The 20723-nt window shown below is 34.6% G+C and overlaps 2 protein-coding genes and 1 pseudogene across 2 annotated transcripts; all 3 read right to left on the reverse strand.

Moving 5' to 3' along the window:
• Window positions 1–1974: 1974 nt before the first annotated feature.
• LOC120194032 lies at window positions 1975–3890 on the reverse strand (annotated as a pseudogene).
• Window positions 3891–5321: 1431 nt separating this feature from the next.
• Window positions 5322–7536, reverse strand: LOC120194343 (IRK-interacting protein-like). The gene is made up of 2 exons (XM_039196668.1): window positions 7205–7536; window positions 5322–6843 (listed from the first exon to the last, which is right to left on the reverse strand). Exons 1-2 carry the CDS (start codon window positions 7454–7456, stop codon window positions 5344–5346), a joined length of 1752 nt encoding a protein of 583 aa, XP_039052599.1. The 5' UTR covers window positions 7457–7536; the 3' UTR covers window positions 5322–5343.
• A 7558-nt stretch (window positions 7537–15094) lies between these two features.
• On the reverse strand, window positions 15095–17873 carry LOC120194344 (transcription factor bHLH122-like). Its single transcript, XM_039196669.1, has 7 exons — window positions 17751–17873; window positions 16681–17646; window positions 16010–16335; window positions 15745–15918; window positions 15488–15553; window positions 15345–15413; window positions 15095–15251 (listed from the first exon to the last, which is right to left on the reverse strand). The coding sequence occupies exons 2-7, from the start codon at window positions 17234–17236 to the stop codon at window positions 15198–15200; spliced, it is 1245 nt and encodes a 414-aa protein (XP_039052600.1). The 5' UTR covers window positions 17237–17646; window positions 17751–17873; the 3' UTR covers window positions 15095–15197.
• Between the last annotated feature and the right edge of the window lie 2850 nt (window positions 17874–20723).

Below are 20723 nucleotides of genomic sequence, written 5' to 3' on the forward strand. Positions count from 1 at the left end.
TTCCCCTTTGAAGTGCATCGATACATTCTACAGTGCATCGATGGATTCTTTAACATGTACATCGATGCACTACCTATGCATCGATACACCAATCACCTTCGATGTTTTCATTTTAAGGGGGTGCATCGATACACTCCTTATGCATCGATGCACTAATTGCATTCGATGTTTCTTCTTTAAAGAGTGCATCGATACACCTTGCCCAGAATTTGCATTTTAAGCCCGAAAACCATCAACTTTTCACTCAATACTTCTATTTTAAGCCCCTATCATGTCATTAAACTCAACTACCATTACTTAAACCAACTTATATCCATATAAAACATCTTTATCTTCCATATCTCATCATGATTCTTAAAATTTAAGAATCTTACTAAACTTTCAACTTTGTTATTAATCCTTTCTAACTTCATAAATCTCTTATTCTTATTGATGGCAAGTCAAATTCAACTTTCAATTCTTATTATAAACTCTACTTTAATATTTCACTCAAGAACTCCAAATCTTTAATCTTCATTAACTCCTTTATCTTTTGATTTTAAGATAACTTAAGCTTTCCTTAAGCTTAGTTATCATCTAATGATCAAAACCCTATCTTAATTCGGCTAAATATCAACCAACAAGAGATCTTACTTTTGCTTATGGCTTCACGTGAAGAAGAAGAAGAAGAAGAAAGGAGAAGAAGAGAACTCTGGAGAAATCTCTCCTCTTCCACTTGGTTCCCTTATCTTATAAAGGGAAATAAAAATATTACTTGGCAATTGACCATTTTACCCTTTAATTCATTCAATAATTACCAAACAACCTTCAACTATATTTCTAATAAGTCATTAAACTATTTAACTATTCTACTTTTATCACCAAATTCTGAAACTTTACAATTTGATCACTAACCCGATATTGAGGATGTTACAAACACTTCCGTTAAATATTAACAGCAGGTGGCTTGATTGAATATAATTAAATAGTTAGGTGTCTGATTGACAAAATTGACATATTAGTGGTAAAAGGGCTAAATAGATAGGTAGTCAATGATATAGTTTACCCAAATAAAATTATGTAAAATAATATAATTAATATTTTATTTTAAATGATTAATCTTTAAATTTTTAACTTATTTATAATTATAAGTCGAGTCCTTTAGAATTTTAAAATTTTATAAATTAAATTAATTGTGCTCAGCGATGCTCATCAAGCATGACATACTCATCCTATTTATTATTATATCTTGATGTATTGTATAATTTATATCATGTAAAAATAAATTTACTATAGTATATAATAAATATTAAAAGTATATTAAATTAGTCATATTTAAAAAATAATTTTAACAAAATAAAATGGTTGAAATTATTAAATATTAAAATAGAATAAATATTATTAAAACTAAAAATAATAATTTGAGTGACTAGTAATGCGTTTGGCCAACTATTTATAAATATAGATAGAATTAGATAAAGTTTATTGTTTATATATAGAATCAAATCGAATTTACATAAACATGAAATATATTAGTCTCATATGTAAACTAATCTGAATTTGATAAATGATTTGATTTTACCCAATCTATAAACACCTCTAAATTAAAAAAAACAAATTATAAATATTACATTCATGTGTATTTCATCACATAATTGATATTATTTTTAAAAGACTTTATATATCGCTTTCATACTTGTAAAAAATATTGGTTTGAACTTAGCTTTCTTTATGTCATAAATGTTACCAACATTTCCATTATGTGAAAGAAAGAGTTGAGGAGATGGTAATAAATAATTTATGAAATGGCATGTGTTAAATTTTCATTATTAGTACCAAGTCATGAGAAAAAGAAAATATAAATCTTAAAAATTTATAAGAAATTTATGTTATAGAATTATAAAATTATTTAGTGACTTTATCGATCGATTTGATCGCATCTAGTTAAAAATAATAATAATATAGGTACGTGTGTACGGAGAATTGAAAGAAAAATAAAAGAACAACCCAATTTATTGTTATAAGGCACGGATACATAGAACATGGTTGCTTCCAAGCGTTGATTGCGGCACATGAAACTGGACCTACACCTTCGTACTGTCACTCTCAGCATACATATTAGTCACTGATTAAGACCACTGACCGCTTTGGGATAACGCTCATAAACAGTGGCCGACAGTCGAGCTTTGGGGGTGCTGAGCAAGCTCTTACCCTTCTGAATGGAAAGCCCAACCCTCTCTCCCATATCATTCAGGACATCCGGAGGCGACTCCCAGTCGAAGGCATGCAGCAGAGCGGCCAAGTAGTAATGCACCATGCGATGAGCCAGCGGCCATCCAACGCACGACCTTCTCCCCGTCCCAAACGGCAGTAGGTTGAAGTCTTGTCCCTTCACGTCCACGCTCGATCCAATGAACCTCTCGGGCTTGAACTCTAAAGGGTCTTCCCACACCTTGGGGTCCCTTGCTATTCCCCATACGTTCACGTAAACGATGCAGTGCTTGGGGATATGGTAGCCTGCTACCTCACATGCCTCGTTGGTGCGACGAGGGATGATGAGTGGAACACTAGGGTGCAGCCTGAAAACTTCTTTCACTGTTGCTTGAAGGAATGGAAGGTTCGGGATATCACTCTCCACCATAAATCTGTCCTTCCCTATCACCTGGTCCAGTTCTTGTACCAGTTCCTGATGCACTTTAGGGTTCCTTAGGATCTCCGTCATTCCCCACTCTACGGTGCTGGACGTCGTCTCTGTTCCCGCAATAAACATTTCCTGCCAAAAACAAGACCAAAAAAAATTATAACCTAAGTAACAATCCTAATATGATATTCTTTTTTTTCACTTACGGAAGCATTCCTTTGACTATGGATCTTGAGAAATTTTCCAAGCCATGTTCTTTATCGTTACTCTCATAGCTCAAAAGAATTCCCAGCATGTCCATTTTCTGCTTGCAGGGTGTGCCCTGAACTTGAGCTTTTTCCTTCTCGGCAATCCTCTCGGCAATTAACTTGTCGTAAAAAGCGTCCAATTGCGAAAAGACCTTGCTAGTTTTCCTCTTCAACCCTTGCGGATCCAATGGTTTAAAAATCGGAATGAGATCCGACAAGTTTGGGGTGCCGATCATCTTTATCAGTTCCCAGAACCTCTCCTTCATTTCCCTTCCTTCGGGCTTTGAGTTGTCGAAAAGGTTTTTGGAGCATACGAAATTACTCACTAGGTTGGCCAATGCTGTAAATGCATATTCTGCTATATTCACTTGACTGTTGGACTTTGAGCTCAAGTACAAATACTTGAGCACACCATGAACCTATTCATACGAATAACAAGCAAATCAGTTGAAAGTTCATGGAATCATAAATATATAAATATTCATATAGAGTATAAATATCAAACCTGAGAGGTACGAAGTGCCTCGAATTGTTCTAATGCCTTGGGAGAAAGCAGTTCAGTGATCAATATCCTACGAAGAGCCTTCCACCTGGGACCATAGGGCGAGAAGATGATGGAATGAGCATCATATGAGATGACTCGACTGGTCTCGGTTGTGGTCCGACTGGAGAACATACCTTCAACACTTGAGCCGCCATTTCTGGTGATGACACCACTATGGCCGGCTATACGCCCAGGTTTAGACTGAAAAACGGACCATAGATCTTGGCCAAGTTAAAGAAATCTTCATGGAGGCGATTGGAGAGGTGTAGAAGGCTGCCGAGGATGGGCCAGCCGACGGGGCCGGGTGGAGCATTCTTCCAGTTTTTGGAGCGACCACCCAAGAGGACAGGGAAGAGGAAATAGGAAGCGATGGACATGATGACCGCTAATATCATGGTGCCTGAAAAATAGTCACCGGAGCTGGAGATGTATGAATTGAACAAACCCATTATGGAAGTGTCTGACCCTCACATTTGCTTCCAACTGTGTGTATATATAGAGAATAGAGACAAAGATGGAGTGGAGAAGAAGGTGGATGTGACGGTGAAATAGAGAGGGAATCTCTCTACGTCAGAAAACCAAATATTCAACGACTTTTTTCCTTCTTCTATTGTATGAGAATTCGGAATGAACACGACTCTTTCAGGCACAATCCTCTGTATTTAAGGCCTAGTCAATGCATCACTCAATTCAACTCTCCACTGAAACCTTCCATTTTTGTTTTGGGACCATAAGTTTCACGTGCTCAATAAATATTATTCATACGTTTTATTTTGTCCAACTTGTACTTTATCTTAAGAAGAGAGAAAAAAAAGTAAATATTTTATGTTTAATATTCATTCAAATTAGTTCATGAATGACTGGGACTTGTTATTTTTCAAGAAAAATATTTTATTATTAAACAAAACATTTTATTATTAAACAAAAAACTTGAAGATAACTTTTTGGTTGAATAAATTAAGTACATAATCTATATTTTTTAAAATATTGTTTATAAAATTAATTCTAATATAAGTAAACAAGTAGTCAAATTTTTTTGGGACCACTTGAAGAAAGATGATACTTACCCCTTTTTTTTTGGAATGTATAAAGCAAAATTACTTTTTTTGGGGGGGGGGTTTACTTTCTTGCTAACATGGAATTATGAAGTGGTTTACGTTAGATTAGAGAGAAACGCCCATCAAATCCTTTATTTTCTTGTTTTCCTTTAGCTTTTTATTTCTTTTAAGCAAGGACTTAGGGTGATGTTAAGACTAAGGATGAGGGGCCGGTAAGTGGTTGGGGAGGCAGAGTTACCTCCAAATTTGTTTCTTCTTTTCCCCGGATAAGATGTGTGGAAAAGGAAGCGATAGAAAATGGACGCCTTGGGTGGTGTCCTTTCTGAGCTTTTTGTTATTAATCTAGTGTAAATATAAGACAATATATGTTATAAGATAACTCTCAACATTTTAATATTAAACGTTTATCCTTGACATTCAAATTAAATCCCTCTTATATTTTACGAAGTTCAAATTGGATTAGGTCGAACTAAATCTATGAGCACATGGGTGTTTTCCCGATTTTAACTACACTTATCAAACCCTTTGCAAGATGTCTTCCCAGTACGTGATGCTTTAGTAAGAGAAAGGGTTTCTTCTGCTATTATCTATGGAGACCATGAAAGTACCATTGTTGGTTCACCTTTAGTATATGCTGCTACTATTATCGTTTCTAATAAAATATTAAATCTTGAGTAGATTTAGTGATCAAAGAGAATGTTGTTCTTCGTTGAGGTTCTAGGTTTAAATAACTACGTTTACAAGGTGTGTGTGCGTGTTTCCCTTGCATTCGAAGCTATTGGCTGAGATGAAGGGTTTGAATATATTAGCTAATTACAAACGTTTCTGCTTGAAAAACCAGCAGAGAAAGGAATTTGAAGCAAATTAATCAAGCTACACTTTTTTATATCTGCAGATCACCTTACACTTCAAAACCCTGCCCTTCACATAAAACCCTGGCATCACCATGATCTTTACTCGGTTTTGTCCATGACACCTTTGCCTTTCCATCAACATATCTTCCATGTAATGTGGATCGAAGGTTGTATTGTCTTCAACCCTTAAAATCCCCAGCGCCGGATGGAACGAAAACGCAAGCAAATGAAGCAACCATATGCATTTGGAAGCAACAAAGAAGGCTTGAAGCAAGTGTTCGGGCCATGGTTTAGTCCAATTCAACGTCGAAATGATCAAACTCATCTTCTGATCGCAGAACTTGCTGAATTCTTCACTGTAATATTTAGTCCCTTTCCTCAGCACTTCATTCCAGCTTAGGTTTCTAAGCGCAACAAACGATGAGAATTGTGCTTGACGATCTTGTTGAGGGTCCAAGAGCTTTTGTGAACCATTCTTCTGAAACACACAGTTCTCAAAGTCTTGGAAGAGGGATAGGTTTATAATTGCTTCCAAATGGTATGATACGGCCTTAGAGTACTTGGAATTCATTGAAAGCTTATATGGTCGAAGAAGTGAATTCAGATTCTTCGTTAAAGTATTGTCGGTCTCTTCGATCTCTCCAATAAGTGTTTTACAGAATTGTTTCACCGATAATCTTGCTTCCGATACAATCTGCAAGAAACCCTCTGCCATTACCTCATCGCTGACAGGCATCAGGCTTTGTTCATTAACATCAATGGCTTTCCCCTTCCTAGGACAATCTCCTAGCCTTTCATTGATCTGAGAATCCTTTGTTTGCGTTGCTTGCGTCAAGGCCTTCCTGAGATCTTCGCAATAGCTTTCTAAATGCTCTAGCTTCTGCTTGAGCTCTCCTAGTGAGGATCTCATCTCGGCAACTTCCATTAGGGCCGCATCTCGATTCACATGTGCTTCTATCAACTCTTTCTTCAGCGCTTCGATCGACAACATGCCGGAGTCCTTTAGTACTTGCGCAATCTCCTCGGATTCTGTTTGGTTTGGTGAATTCTCATTCTTCTGTTTCTTCTTTAACCGAGGGAATAACCGTGAAATCACCCCTCGGTTCCTTGGCTGTGATTGAACAGATGAATGAGAATCCGATAGTGGCGCAACCGTATCCGAATTCTTGACGGTCCTAACCACATTTTCGGATTCAGATGTTATGACAGCCGGCTTGCATCTATTGCAAGATGACACCGATTTGAAATCCCCCAAACTGTTCCTCCTACTTCTAGCGGACGGTGATGTTTGTAGGACGGTGATGTGGTTTGGAAAAGAGCTTCCGGCGACTGATTTTTGGTCTTCGGCTGGGCAAATATGGGATTCTAAGGCAGCCAATGTCGGAGAAAATATTTTCTTCTTATAATCTGAAACTACAGTTTCGGTGTCGTTTCGTGCTTCTAGGCCATGTTTATCCCAACTTTCAGATAAAGTTTGTTTATTTGTATGATATCCAGATAATGCTTCATCCTCATAACTCTATCAAAAAGTGAGCAATCACAATGAGTATAACCATTGACATCTCACTGGAACTTGAACAGGGGGATTAAAGCATTATAATATATGAGAGTACAAGGCAAATTAATGTCAATTTGCATAATCCCAGGTTAATTTTTCATAAATTCTAGTGGTTCTAGGAAAATCAACTTAAAGAAACTGTGAAATTTCACAAAAATTGAATTATATCGTAAACGCCACTGATTCTGTAAACAAAGCAGGCAACACTTGGATGGGAACGAAGTATGGGGCTGATCTAACCAGAAATAGTTACATAAATCAAGCAGCTCATTCAGATTGATAAAAAGTTAAAACGGAAGAATCAAGAGAAACATGAACTTACAGGAGTGAAAATGGGGTAATCCTGAGCAGATAAATGAGAGAGAGGGCGTGAAACGGGGGGAGAAGAAGAAGAATATCCGAGATTTGAAGGGTAACAGTTTCCTTGCACCAGAGCTGCATGTAAAGCTCTAAGCTCCACAGCCTTGGCAATGGCGGCCTGTATCTCTTCCCTGCTAACGTCCACGTTACTGCTGCTCTTATCATCAGTTTGACGGTTTTGAAAGACCTGTGAAAAAGTCGCTGCGGCAGCCATGAATAGAGGACGAAAGAACACGCTACATAGCCAAAATGAGGGATTTTTTTTTTGCGTATTTGAATGAGATGAAAAGAAGAAGAAAGAGGATTAGAAGGTGGGTAATATACGGTTGGATTTGATCTGCAGAGGAGATGCTGCTGATAGCATATCCATGTTAGAATCGTGGAGAACCAGAAGAATGGAAGGGGATATTTAAAATCCAATGTGGTTTTGTCTTTGTTGTCAAGGAATAAATAGCATGTGAAATTATGAAAAAAGCAAAGTAAGAGAGAGAGGCAGAAGTAGACTTTACTCAATGGACGAGATACCTTCATAGTTGTATGATCAAATTAAGCATTATACCAAATTGTGGTACCACATTTCACCACCATCATTACTGGGAGCACTCACTATACCACGACTCACCGCCTTTAGAATGATGTGAATTTTTTTTACCAATCTTATAAAAAGTTTGGATTAATTACACACACATCCTTAAATTATGAATTCATTTCAAATTAATCTTAAAACTATTTAACATTTTAATTTCATCATGTGCCTCTCGTTTGAAATCAGCTTCCAAATTTTTAAACGTTTTTAAATCACTCCAAAGTCCAAACTATTTGCCTCATTTTGCATTGGTTCCTAAACTTTTGAATATTACAATTTGACTCCAATCTTTTGAATGATTCTGTGGATGCTATATGAATGCTCAAGAGTTTGAGGATCAATTTAGAATGAGTATCATAGTTTAAGAATTAATTTGAAATATTTAGAAGATTGTGATCAAATTAAAATGAGAGTTATAATTTAGGGATAAAATGGAAATATTCAAAAATTTAGGGATTAATTTAAAATGTGAGTCATAGTTTAAAGATGTGTTGTGCAATTAACTATAAAATTTTATATAAAAGTATTAAAATAGAATTAATATCATTTAAAATAATACTTACATTATATTAAAAATAATTGACACCCTACTTCAAATTTTATCGATAAATTCTTTTAAATCAATTTATAAAATTGATACTTATAATTCAATTTATTTTATTTATAACATTCTAACTTAAACTCTTGACAATTTTTTTAATAAATTTAGTGTCTAAATCAGTTACTCGTTGTAATAAATTCTAATGACATTAATATTCTTTTTCCTTTTTAAGCGTGACAACACTGAAGAAAATAAATGGACATCATTGCATTGGTCAATAAAACAACCAGAAACTTGAATTTTTTTACTGGTGGAAGGGACTAGTTGATGAAACTTTTTTTTTTAATTAATCTTTGATATTTAATCTATTGGTTAACTAATTTAGATTGAGTATTGCAAAAGTGATGACGATCTTCTAAATCTAGTTTATTTTATTCATAAATATCAAGGTTTGAACCTCTGATATTACTTAAAATATTTAATACATCATCTCACTAGACCAACTAGTTGTTTATATTGTGTTTAATTATTTGACGGTGTATAAATTTAAACTATCAAAGTGAAAAGTGATGTGCGTTGCTGTCCATGTGCAATTTCTAGGCATTTTTACTCAAAAACCACCCTAAGAACCAATAATTACCTGTCAAACACTTATTAATTAAATTTTACCGATCTAATAACCATTTATTAACATGGACGGAAGGCGCAGATCACCAAATGCGTTTTCCCTGGATTTTTGTCCGAGCTGGTGCCATGTGGGCAAAGCGCGGATCACCATCCGCGCCTTTCATAAATACTCCCCAACGGCCCGTCGCTCCCCCTTAATTACCATCTACTCTCCCCTATAAATACCACCTCATACAACTCTCAAACCACACAAAAATAACACTCTCCTTCTTACTGTTATCATTTATTCTAACAAGTTTCAAGTGGGTTCAGTTATTGTTTTTAGAAGATCAAATTATTTTTATTATATTATAATTATTAAATAGTGTATTATTTTATTATATTTGATTGTGATAAGTTTTTTTTTTATGTTTTGCAAATATAAAATGGAAGGTTGCTTTTAAATAAAAATCATATCTCAAGTCATTTTGCAGATACGATAACAATTTTAAATTGTTATGTTAATTATTTTGAATGTTTTATTTATTATTATTATTATTATTAGTTTATATTTTAATTTAAATACTATTTATTTAATTAGGGGAATGATCGTATATTAGATCCATTTATTTGTAACGCTAAGTTAGAGATATCAAATCGTGTCTGGTCGTATTTAATCGATGCTAGATTCGGTTACATAGTTAGATATGAAGGGCATTGTAACCTTGAATCCAATCTTATTTCTGCACTGGCTAAGAGGTGGAGACCAGAGACACACACATTTCATCCACTGGGTGGGGAGTGCACTATTATGCTGGAGGATGTTTCCTTATATTTGGGGCTTCGGGTAGATAGGGATGTCATTTATGGTGTGGCGGATGGTGATTGACATTCCTTGTGCGAGGAGTATCTTAGAGGTATCCTGTCTAATTTTAACGGTGGTCGAATACCGTTATCATGGTTGGCTATAAATTTTCGAAAATTGAGCGACGACTGTTTCGAGGAACATACAAAAATATTTGCCCGAGCTTGCGTATTATGACTCATAGGAGGGATTTTGATGCCCGATAAATCTCGCAACCAAGTTCATTGTATGTGGTTGAGTCACTTCGCAGATTTTCGAGTTGTCGGCTCATTCAGTTAGGGCTCCACGATTTTGGCATCTATATATAGAGAAATGTATTGAGCAATTGATTATCGAAAAAAATGCTATCGGTGGATGTCTCATTCTTATACAGTCATGGGCGTGGTATTGCATGCCTTTTTTATGTCCGGTCATGAAAAACTCGTTAGTCTTCCCGTTATTGTTGAAGTAATTTCAATATTGAGTTCATATATAAATAATTTTTTTGAGTATATAATGAAAGTTTTTTTACACTGAATAGGTGGTAATGTGTAAGGAAATATCATTGTGATATACCAAACGAATTAGAAGAAATTTGAATACTCATTTATCAAAATGTTGGTACACGGGTATGTATTTAAATTTTATCACTTACCTTTAATTATCGTTATATAATTAAAATGTTATTTTGATAATAATTATATATATTTGTTTTAGTTTCAATGGACTCCTTATGTTATTGAAGAAATGAGACATTGCATCTCACCTCACTTGAGTGATCCATTAGATGTATGGATGACGGTGGTCCCTCTGATATATTATGCTACTGTCGAGTGGCATCCACTAATCGCGCGCTCTGTTAATTTGATTTCGTACAATATATTCCTTAAGCACCTAGGAATCTCGACAATTTGCATAACATCGATAGATGGGGCAAAAAAATAAGTCAACTGGTTGATGAAGCACAACGAGTAGGTAATGATCTGGGAGGATCGACGTTGACGTATTCCCCGTAGGGAGCCGATTTATGTGGATCATTATTCGGTTGCAGGTGACTATCATTAGTGGTTCAACACGAACGGTTTACATTCCACATAGCAACCATCTTCTATATCGGTTTACATTCCACAACAGTTTCAGATGCCACCACAGTCATTTCAGACGCCACCACAGCCGATTCATATGCCAACGCTGCAGGGTTTTATGACACCTCCTTACGGATATTATAGTTACATTCTTGTTGATCCAGCGTGGGCTTCATATGCTGCTTATTTGGCGGGTGATGCTTTACCGCAGACTAAGACGCCTTTGACCCAGTTTTCGCAGTCATTGATGTCGATGTTTTCACAGTTTTTACTTGAGTAGTCTATTACTTAGTGATGTTCAAATATCTCAAGATTTGATTCCGCTCTCCATTTTACAACTACAAAAAGTAATATGAAATAATTAGTACAAAAAATTGTAGTCAAATAATTAAATAAAAAATAAATATAATATAATAAAAAATATTTTTACCTTCTAAGAACTATAATAAAATATATTTTGCTTGATAAAAGAAAGAATGTGAAAGTAATTTTGGTGTGGTTTGATGTTTGCATTCGGGGTATTTATAGGAGAGGGGGATGAGTGAGTCGTCGAGTTTTAAGGCTCGAGTAATAATGGAGTACCCAATAATTCAAGGTGAATATTTTTGTCTTCCGTCGCATGTTAGTTTTCCCCGCGAAGGCGCGAATGGTAATCCTCGCTTTGCCTGCGTGGCGCCAACTCTTGAAATTAATTTACCTAAATAGCATACATTGGACTTCGCTGTTCTCCAAAACTTGTTTTGTAGGAAATTAATTTACCTAAATGCATGAAATTACAAGTTTTAAGGCAGTTACCATCTCTTGAAGTAAACCTCCACGTGCAAAAAGTTTTCCAATTGTTCAATAATCAACAGCCATGCAACAATCATTACCGAATTAAACATGGAGGACATTCAAAGGTTTTGTCGCTTTATTCACGGATATTTTTAAGGTTTTATATTTGGTCTATTAGTCTTGTTCATATTTTATGTCATATAAAGAGTTAGGGTTGACTTACAATTATAAATTTTACATTTTTTTAGGATTACTGGATTGAAGAAAATCAAAGATTGAGATTAATTTTTTATTAAAATTTTTAATGAATTTCTTTTCATTTTTTACTGTTAATCTCATCCTTTGATTTTTTAATAAATATTTTATGGTTTGGGTATGGGACATGTGTAAGTCAAGTCTTTGGACCTAACAATTGGGTATAATTGTTACTTTCTAACACTTGTATTTACCTTTTCATTGAGTTTCGATTGTTTGTACAAGGGGGAAAAAGTTAAATATAAAATTTTGAGAGATAGATATTAATTATTTATAAAATAAACATACAAAATAAAGATAATTATTAGTTCAATCATCTATCATTTTTAATCAATTCAAAATGGGTATTTGAACTTGGAGAAAAATTAATAAATAAAATAAAACAATAAAAAAGAAAGAAAAACTAACAATAACTTAAAGAAAGTTGACCGTGATAATTAATTATAATTATTATCTATTAAAAATAACAGTTTAAACAGTGAAAACACAAACAATTACAATAATGGTAGATGACGCGATTCTTATCTATGGTTAAAAATCAACCACGGTTCCCATCGTTATACGACTTATGGGTTGATATATAAGGGGGAAATGGATTTTTTTTTTTGAAATCAATAAATAGCAATTATACCTACTTACTGCAATTTATTTGAGAACATGTGATCAATTAATCACTTCCCTTTTCATGTCTTAACTCTCAACCGCACTTACACACACACATACATACATACAGTAATAAAAAAATCATCCAAATATATCAAATTTAAATACTAATACTAATATCTGTCAAAGGCTGTGGTTCAGAAGGTTAAACAGTCATGTATACGTTTCTTCTAAAAGGATGGTGACTCAATTGCTAAGGGTGCTCGTGTAAGTTAGTGGCAGGTATGTCTCCTAGAGTCTGAGGGGGACTAGCGTTAAAAAGTTCATTTTGTTAGAATAAGGTGTATAATTTGCAGAATATTTTGTCAATGATGGCTCCCTTTGAGTGACTTGGATTAGGGTGTATGTCTTTAAAGGGGTGATTCAGTGACTAAAAATGTCTTATAATATATGATTTTAATATTTTTTTTATTTGCCAAAATGACCAACAAAATCGTAATGCGATCTCTAATTCGCAACGCGGTCTCCAGTATCGCTAATTCGCGTCGCTAATTCGCGTTGCGATAGTTGAAAATCGCAACGCGATTTTCCATTTCGCGTTGCGATAGTGTACAGTGTTGTTGCGATTTTCCAAATTCATTGCAGTAGTCTACAGTAAATTAAAAAAAATGTTTTTGTTTTTCTAAAAAGATAGTATCCGCGCGGACGTGTCGAAGACACGTATTACCACGACCACGTCCGCGCGGATACTATCTTTTTAGAGAAACAAAATCTTTTTTAAATTTACTATAGACTATCGCAACGACACTGTATGCTATCGCAACGCGAGATGGAAAATCGTAACAACACTGTAGACTATCGCAACGCGAAATGGAAAATCGCAACGACACTGTAGACTATCGCAACGCGAAATGGAAAATCGCAACGACACTGTAGACTATCGCAACGCGATTTTCAACCACCGCAACGCGAAATGCAACGCGAATTTGCGATACTGAAAATCGCGTTGCGAATTAGAGATCGCATTGCGATTTTGTTAGTCATTTTGGCAAATCCAAAAAAAATTGGTTAAAATCGTATATTATAAGACATTTTTTGTCACTGAGACGATTTTCTCTTTTTTTATATATTGAATGTAAAGGTCATTTTAGCTAACTTATTAGAAAACTGCTTAAACTTGGGGCTGAAGCAGGGGGTTTATTTGGTCCTGACACAAGTTGGAAACTGAATAATGGTAATTCGATTTGAGACAAGATTAGGGAGAGCAGGACTATCTGGTTTCCTTAGAATGTCCCTAAACATTCCATTATTGCTTTGATGATTTTGCTGGATGGGCTACCAACTAAGGATAGGTTGGCTCGAATGGGGTTGACAACTGATGGTAAGTGTTTGTTGTGTGGTGTAGAGATTAAGAACAGTAACCATTTGTTCACTGCTTGCTCCTTTTCTTGCAAAGTTTGGGGAAGTATCATGCGGGCGTGTAGACTCCATCACAGACAACTGAATTGGGATGATTCTGTACAGTGGATCGTGAAAATTTTCAAGGGAAAATCATTGATAGTTCGTGTCCTAAAGTTAGCTTAGGTTGGGTTTTTATATAGTATTTGGAAAGAACGAAACTATAGTCAGTTTAGAGGGAGTGGGGGAACGGTGGAGGATATTGTGGCTGGCATTAAGAAAATTGTTTGAATAACATTTGAGTAAATATTGCATTGACAAAACAGATGTATGAATTTGTGGTTATGTTTGGATAATATAATAAGGCAATGAACTCAACCAAAAATTATTATTATTTCATGGGTTATTCTTTTTTTTAATATAAAAACTATATGTTTAAACAAATGCCCATATATGGCCACGAATGCATAAATTCAATTTCACCATTAGAGGCCTAAAGTTGTGGGGCTTAAACATACCCAAAGGATCCAGCTCATCCAAACCAAATTAATTGAAGCAAAAAGGAAAGGATGTGAAGGCATTCTGCTAGACATTAATGGAGAAAGAAAAAATTGGAACTAATAGTAAATGGAATAAATAAGGGTGACGGATAAGAGGAGTGTCACTAATTCTTGACGTAGTGACGCAATAGAAAATGGTAGGCAGGTCCCCTTCATGTGCTGTTCCATCAACTTAATGCCCCCAACTAATCCGTAGAAATTCTATGTAAACGGTGGAGCAAATGCCACCCACATATACTACCAAAACACTAGTTAAATCATATTAAAAAAACATATTAAATCTGGATCATAATATGAGAATACATTTATGAGCATTGGAAAATCCAGGGCTCACGGGAAATAAGATTTAGCTGCAAATTAAAATGTTAAAAAAATCCTACATAAACATAATCATTACAACACAAAAATCACTTGTTTACTACCTACTGTACAGCTGGATCAGTTATACTATAAGCATATATCATATATGGCTTCAGCTACCTTTTTAGCAACCTTTTTCCCCTGCACTTCTTCAAACACACATCAAAAATGCGTTTATATATATATCCTTTTCCTTCCCCTGCTTTTGAGTGCAAAAGAGTCAGCTGCTTTCGGATCTGCTTTTTTTTTTTTTTTTTTGCAAAGTAATGGTTGTTCTGGATGCATCAAACATGATAACCAGGGTCACAACCACCACAAACTTTGCTTTTATTAGCTACTACTATTATTGCTGGTGGTGTGAGGCACACGAACACTTTGCACGACTATCCAAGAGTGTCTGAAAATATTGAAACACGGGTGAAATGAATGAATTCAAGAAGGGGTGGCTCGTTGTTGTAATTATTTCTTGGTGGGTTTTGGGGTTCATTACCTTCACCTGTTTCTGGAGGTCTTTGATGTAATCAACGGCCAAATCTAGCATGTCGGCCGTGTTTGTTTGCTGCAAAACATGGAAAGAAAACGTGGGTTTTTCCCCATTTTTTTACCCTAAAGTTGGAAAGAAGAATTTGTTACCTTATCCATGTTGGGAACAAGGTCTTGTAGCTTCCTCATGCGCTCGCTTATTTTGGTTCTTCTCACCTGAATGTACCCACCAAAAATTTAGGTTCTATTTTTGGCAAACAAAGTCATTAATTTGCATGTAATGATATAAATTATACGTAGAGGGAGCAGACAACTTAATTCGTATGCATCATGCGTGTCAAATTTATATTGGGAGGCCTAAACACAAAACGGAAAATAAGAGAAAGATGTACAGGTCTAAATATTACCCTCTCAGCAATGCTTCTAGGGTGTGTGGCACAGCCTCTCTTGGCCCGGATCTTACAAGGAACAGAATTCTGATACTGCAACAACTCAATAGCAGACATATCTGGTGAACTTTTTGGTAAACTCAAGTGATGCGCCAAAAGTGGCGGCGGACGGTGATTGCCGTCGTCGGAGTTCTATTTTGACAACAACATAAAAAAATACAATCAGATGAGAACATTATTGAATATAAGGAAAAGACGTGACGTTGTGTTAAATGTGTGCTACCGTGATTTCTGCTCCGTCAAAGTCCACGCCTGAAAGTGATCTATCATCTTCCCTGAGTCTTTTTATGCCCGACATGTTATCAGAAATCATCATGGATTCGTCCCAAGAAGTGGCTGGAAACCCTGAGGAGTAATTGTTGGGACGATTTTCACCAAACCCAGAATTTTCTGAGCTCATATTTTTGTTCCTCATATCAGGAATTGGAGGCTTCAGCCCAGAGTGCGGTGGTACCGGTGGTCTGCTGGCTGCATTGAACGCTGCTTCCGTGCTACTGCTATTAACGCTTCCATAATCTCCCATTCCTCTCATCGCTCCATAGCCTGCAACTTCATTACACTTACACAGTCAATTCTCAGATTTTTTACAAAGTAGTCGGAGCAGATGGTGATTTTTCAATATCTTTGGTTCATAATTTGATTGACTCCTCCTGGTACTGGCGCTGTCTGCTTCATTTGATTGGTCTAGTAGATTAAAAATTCATTATTTTTACCCACAAAAGAAGTCAATTATGAGCTCATGGTACTAAAAGAAGGTTTTTTCACTAATTATTTCTTATATATTTTTAAATTAAAAATACGAGTAAAAGCGAAAAACAACAGAAAAAATATTGTGAAAAGAAGCTCCTGTAAGTACTACCATGAAACTTTATAGCTAAACACGAGGGCACTTACTATTTTCCACGTTTATTTTGGAGAACCACCCTGCTGGTGAGCTACTGTGTCGACTAAGATTCGATTTACCGCCGCCGCCGCCGCCGATGGCTGAACCTGGTTGCTGATTTAGCAGATATTGTTGAGGTTGGCTTTGATACAGATTCTGGGGAACAGCGGAGTAATTCGCCTGCTGCTGCATAAGCCCTGTTTGATTATCCATTGGCGTCATAATCTGCGTTGGCTCCTCGATTTTCACTGTTTCATTAACAGGTGAACTGTGCCTTTCTGTGCAAAGATTCTGCTCCGGAATATTCTCAGTATTAGCATCACCGCCACCGCCGCCAGCAGCATCGTCACCGCTAGACAAAAACCTCGCGATTATTCGTCCTGTTTCGGGACTCGTAGGTCGATTCAGAATCTCCTGGCAGAAATCCCTGTCCAAGATATTGGAAAATAACGAGCTGGGTGCAGATTGGTACCTCGATAACCCAGAGTTCATCTGTCTTTGATTGTGTTGAGGTTGATGATGATAATCCATAAGACGGTGATGGTAGTGTTGAAGATCTGACTCCATTTCTTCCTTGTCAATTTCGCAATGAATCGGAAAACCCCAAATCAGTGACTTTATTTCCTTTTGTCGGGTGATATCAATTCAGATCGAGTTGAAGGACCCACTTCGGAATAACCAAAGCCTCTGTTTGTTTCCCACGAAAGTAGCTCTAGAAAAAACTTTTCTCGGAAAGCCTCGTCTAACACAATAAAGTGAACACCGAGAAACAAGAGATTACTTAATATCATATGGATCTATTCTAAGTTGAACCCCAAGAATTTGATTGGCTTGAAACTCAAGTTCTACCACTGCTGGGCCATCTCCAAAAACAGAGGAAAACAGAGGCCCAGAAAAGATATTCCAACACACAGTTGTTCACTCACAATCAATCAGAACTGAAAGAAACCCATTTTTGTATTCGTGAAACCAGAGCACTTGAGCTAAAAAAGATAACACCGATGAGGTAAATAAATAAGAAAAAGGAAAGCAAGCCACTCAATGAAAGCAATATAATCACAGAAACACAACATGAGACCACCCCACCTCTCCGTCTCTCCCCACTCTCTGATTCATTTAATTTTATTTTATCCTTTTCTATTCTATTCAGTTCCATCTTGACATGTGTTTCAAGGCTGATTATGGTGTTGATGCGACACAGTAAAGTGAGATAGAAAAACAAAACAATTAAAATGCAAAAATCATTCAGCATGTTTTATTCATCCAATGTTGTTACTTGACAATAATGACCTTTGTCCTAGCTTATTATTACATAGAAAGCATTATTTTTAACTTTTTTTTTTAATATTTAAACTAATCAATAAAATAAAATTAACTTGGCTTAAAACTCATATTATTAGGTAGCTGAACCCAACAGAGGGAACGTAGATGAGTCCTATACGAAGAAGTAAAGACGGGGGTTGTTGAGAATGTGAACTACCCCCACAAAAGAAAATGGACTCATTCATCCCTTTGTTGGACCACAGCTGCTTTTCAGTGTCCAGAACTTGGAACTTCAATTTCATTAGGCAAAGAAGGAGATAAAAACATCACAATTATTGCTCGTCTTTGGCAAGAGAATATTGGATAGAATAAAAACAATATAAAATTGCTTATTTAAGGTCTTGGTCAACTTCAATCTCATGTTGCCTCTATGTATGGGTATATTCATTTACATTTCAAATAAAGTTAACGTTTTTTTATTTTTTTCAAGATTGGGAAGTTATTGATTTAAGTAATTGATTTCGATATACAAAATTCTTACAATAATCAGATCTCTTTATTTCTTATTGTGACTACTATTTTTGGAAGATTTAGCCTTTGGATCATTACATAAAAAAGGTTTTTCAAAATAATATTAACATTGTCTTGCTCTTTATTGCTACCACTTCTTGTTCTTCCCTTTAATACTCAAAAAATTGGGTTTAATGCTTTATAAAAGGGAGGCACAATGTATTAATTATTATAACCAAATGATTCTTTTTTCCTTTTTTTTTTCTTCCGGTTTCAAGGTTTCATCTTGAGTAATTCGGATCAACCCGCATCGCACACCTAGTTTTGGTGGGTGAGTCTCCCAGTAGGGATTTTCTGCATACACAATGACTCGAACTTGAAACCTTGCTTAAGCGATATCAAGCTGCTTACCACTTGAATCAACTCAGGTTTAAACCGACACCTTTACGAAGAACTACTAGTGTTTTTTTTCAAGACTTGAATATTTAACTGAAACTTTTGAATATCTTTTGATGCAACTGCTTTTTTTTTCAACAATCAATTCATGCAACTGCTTTTTTTTTTTTTTTTTGCCTTTACGTCTAAGACTTGAATATTTAACTGGAACTTTTGAATTACTAGTGTTTTAGATATAATTTAACAAGAACTTTTTATTATTCCAAATGTTTTTTAAGAAAGATTGCTCCTTCTCGAGAGATAATGATCTTTCTGTGTGTAAATATGGATAGTCTATACGTGTAGTTAAAGGTGTTATCAAATGTAAATAATAATAAACGTATTAAAGCAAATTAGATTTTGCAAACATCGATATTTAAAGTGTTTTTTAACAGTTTAGAGCGATTACGAGGTAGTATCTGTTTAAAATATTTTTTAATGATTGATAACACACATTCTGGAGACGTACCAATTTGAACCAGCACCTTTAGGAAGAACTACGAATGAGAATGGGTCGGGTTTCCAGGCAACCCGACCCGAATCGAAAATTATATAACATCCATCCGACACAAAAATTATACACCTTCCACCCAATTCGAACCCGGCCCTTATTTTAAGATAAAATATGAATTCAACCCGACTCGACCCGAAATAATATATTTATAAAAAATATTGCTTTTATTCAAAAATAAAAAATAAAGATTTAATGGGAGTTGAGTTCAACATTAGGAATAAGATTACCGGAATATTGCATTACTTAACATATTATTGAGAATATTATATTAAATTTTTTGATTTATTTGACATGAAGATAAGATTACAGTGTTTAGATGAATATTATATTATCTTATTTGGTTTATCTGACAGGAAGATAAGATTACAGTGTTTGGATAAATGAATATAAGATAAGAAAAATGTATGTTTTATCAAATTGCCTTTTAGATAGTTTTTTAACAAATGAAAAGCTAATAGAAAATATACTTTTTTATTTCTAATTTATATATTTTTAATAAAATTTATATAAAAATAATAAAATATATATTATTACATTTAATTTTTAATAAAATTATTTCTATATTTTAATAAAAATTTCTACATAAATAAATTATTTGACAAAATTAATAAAAAATATAATAAAAAAATTATGCAATATTTATAAATTTACTGTTGGATGTGAGTCATACTATGTAAAGAATTGATCACCTTAAAAAAGGTTGTAACATAAAAAGGAGTTGCAACTTAAAATGTGGTGCAATCATAAAATATGTTGCAACTTAAAATGGCAATCATAAAATTAAAGGTAGTTTTGAAATATTTCTTTTATTTTAAGGGTATTTTTCTTCAATTTGACGAAAATTGTTAAATACCTAAAATTTGCAGAGGAATGAGATTCTCAGGAATATAAGGGAAAAACACTGTTGGCAATACCTCTTTACCCTTGATAGGAATGTTTTTGAACTAAACGTGGATATATAATTCTATAAAAGATTATTCTTTTTAAAATTAAATGTGTTTAATATATTTATGTAATATATAATGATTTATAAGATTAATAGTAAATAGCATATTAAAAATTAATTAAACATATTTTTTATTAATTTATAGAGTAATTACAATTGATAATATATGTTTTAAAAGTTTTTAATCATTTGATAATGAACGTTTAAATACTCTGTAGTTGTTAAAACTTTAACTCAAGATCTCTAAAAATAACAATCGTTCTTTTAATCATTAAAATTGCTTGATTCATACATTAAACATATCTTTTTAATTATTATATTAGGAATAGAAACTATAATTATTGTATTATATAGATTTCGATTTGCTATAATTTTATTTAATTGAA

Source organism: Hibiscus syriacus, unplaced genomic scaffold (genome assembly GCF_006381635.1).
Source record: "Hibiscus syriacus cultivar Baekdansim isolate YM2019G1 unplaced genomic scaffold, ASM638163v2 tig00116997_pilon, whole genome shotgun sequence".
Lineage (NCBI taxonomy): Eukaryota > Viridiplantae > Streptophyta > Magnoliopsida > Malvales > Malvaceae > Hibiscus > Hibiscus syriacus.

Excerpts from the sequence above, each read along its gene's own strand:
- LOC120194343 (XM_039196668.1), bottom strand. The coding sequence starts at position 7,456 with ATGGCTGCCGCAGCGACTTTTTCACAGGTCTTTCAAAACCGTCAAACT. Across the intron at positions 6,844-7,204 it reads ATTACCCCATTTTCACTCCT|AGTTATGAGGATGAAGCATT; the intron begins GTAAGTTCATGT and ends ACTTTTTGATAG.
- LOC120194344 (XM_039196669.1), bottom strand. The coding sequence starts at position 17,236 with ATGGAGTCAGATCTTCAACACTACCATCACCGTCTTATGGATTATCAT. Across the intron at positions 15,414-15,487 it reads TTGTTCCCAACATGGATAAG|CAAACAAACACGGCCGACAT; the intron begins GTAACAAATTCT and ends CATGTTTTGCAG. Across the intron at positions 15,252-15,344 it reads ACCTCCAGAAACAGGTGAAG|ACACTCTTGGATAGTCGTGC; the intron begins GTAATGAACCCC and ends CAATATTTTCAG.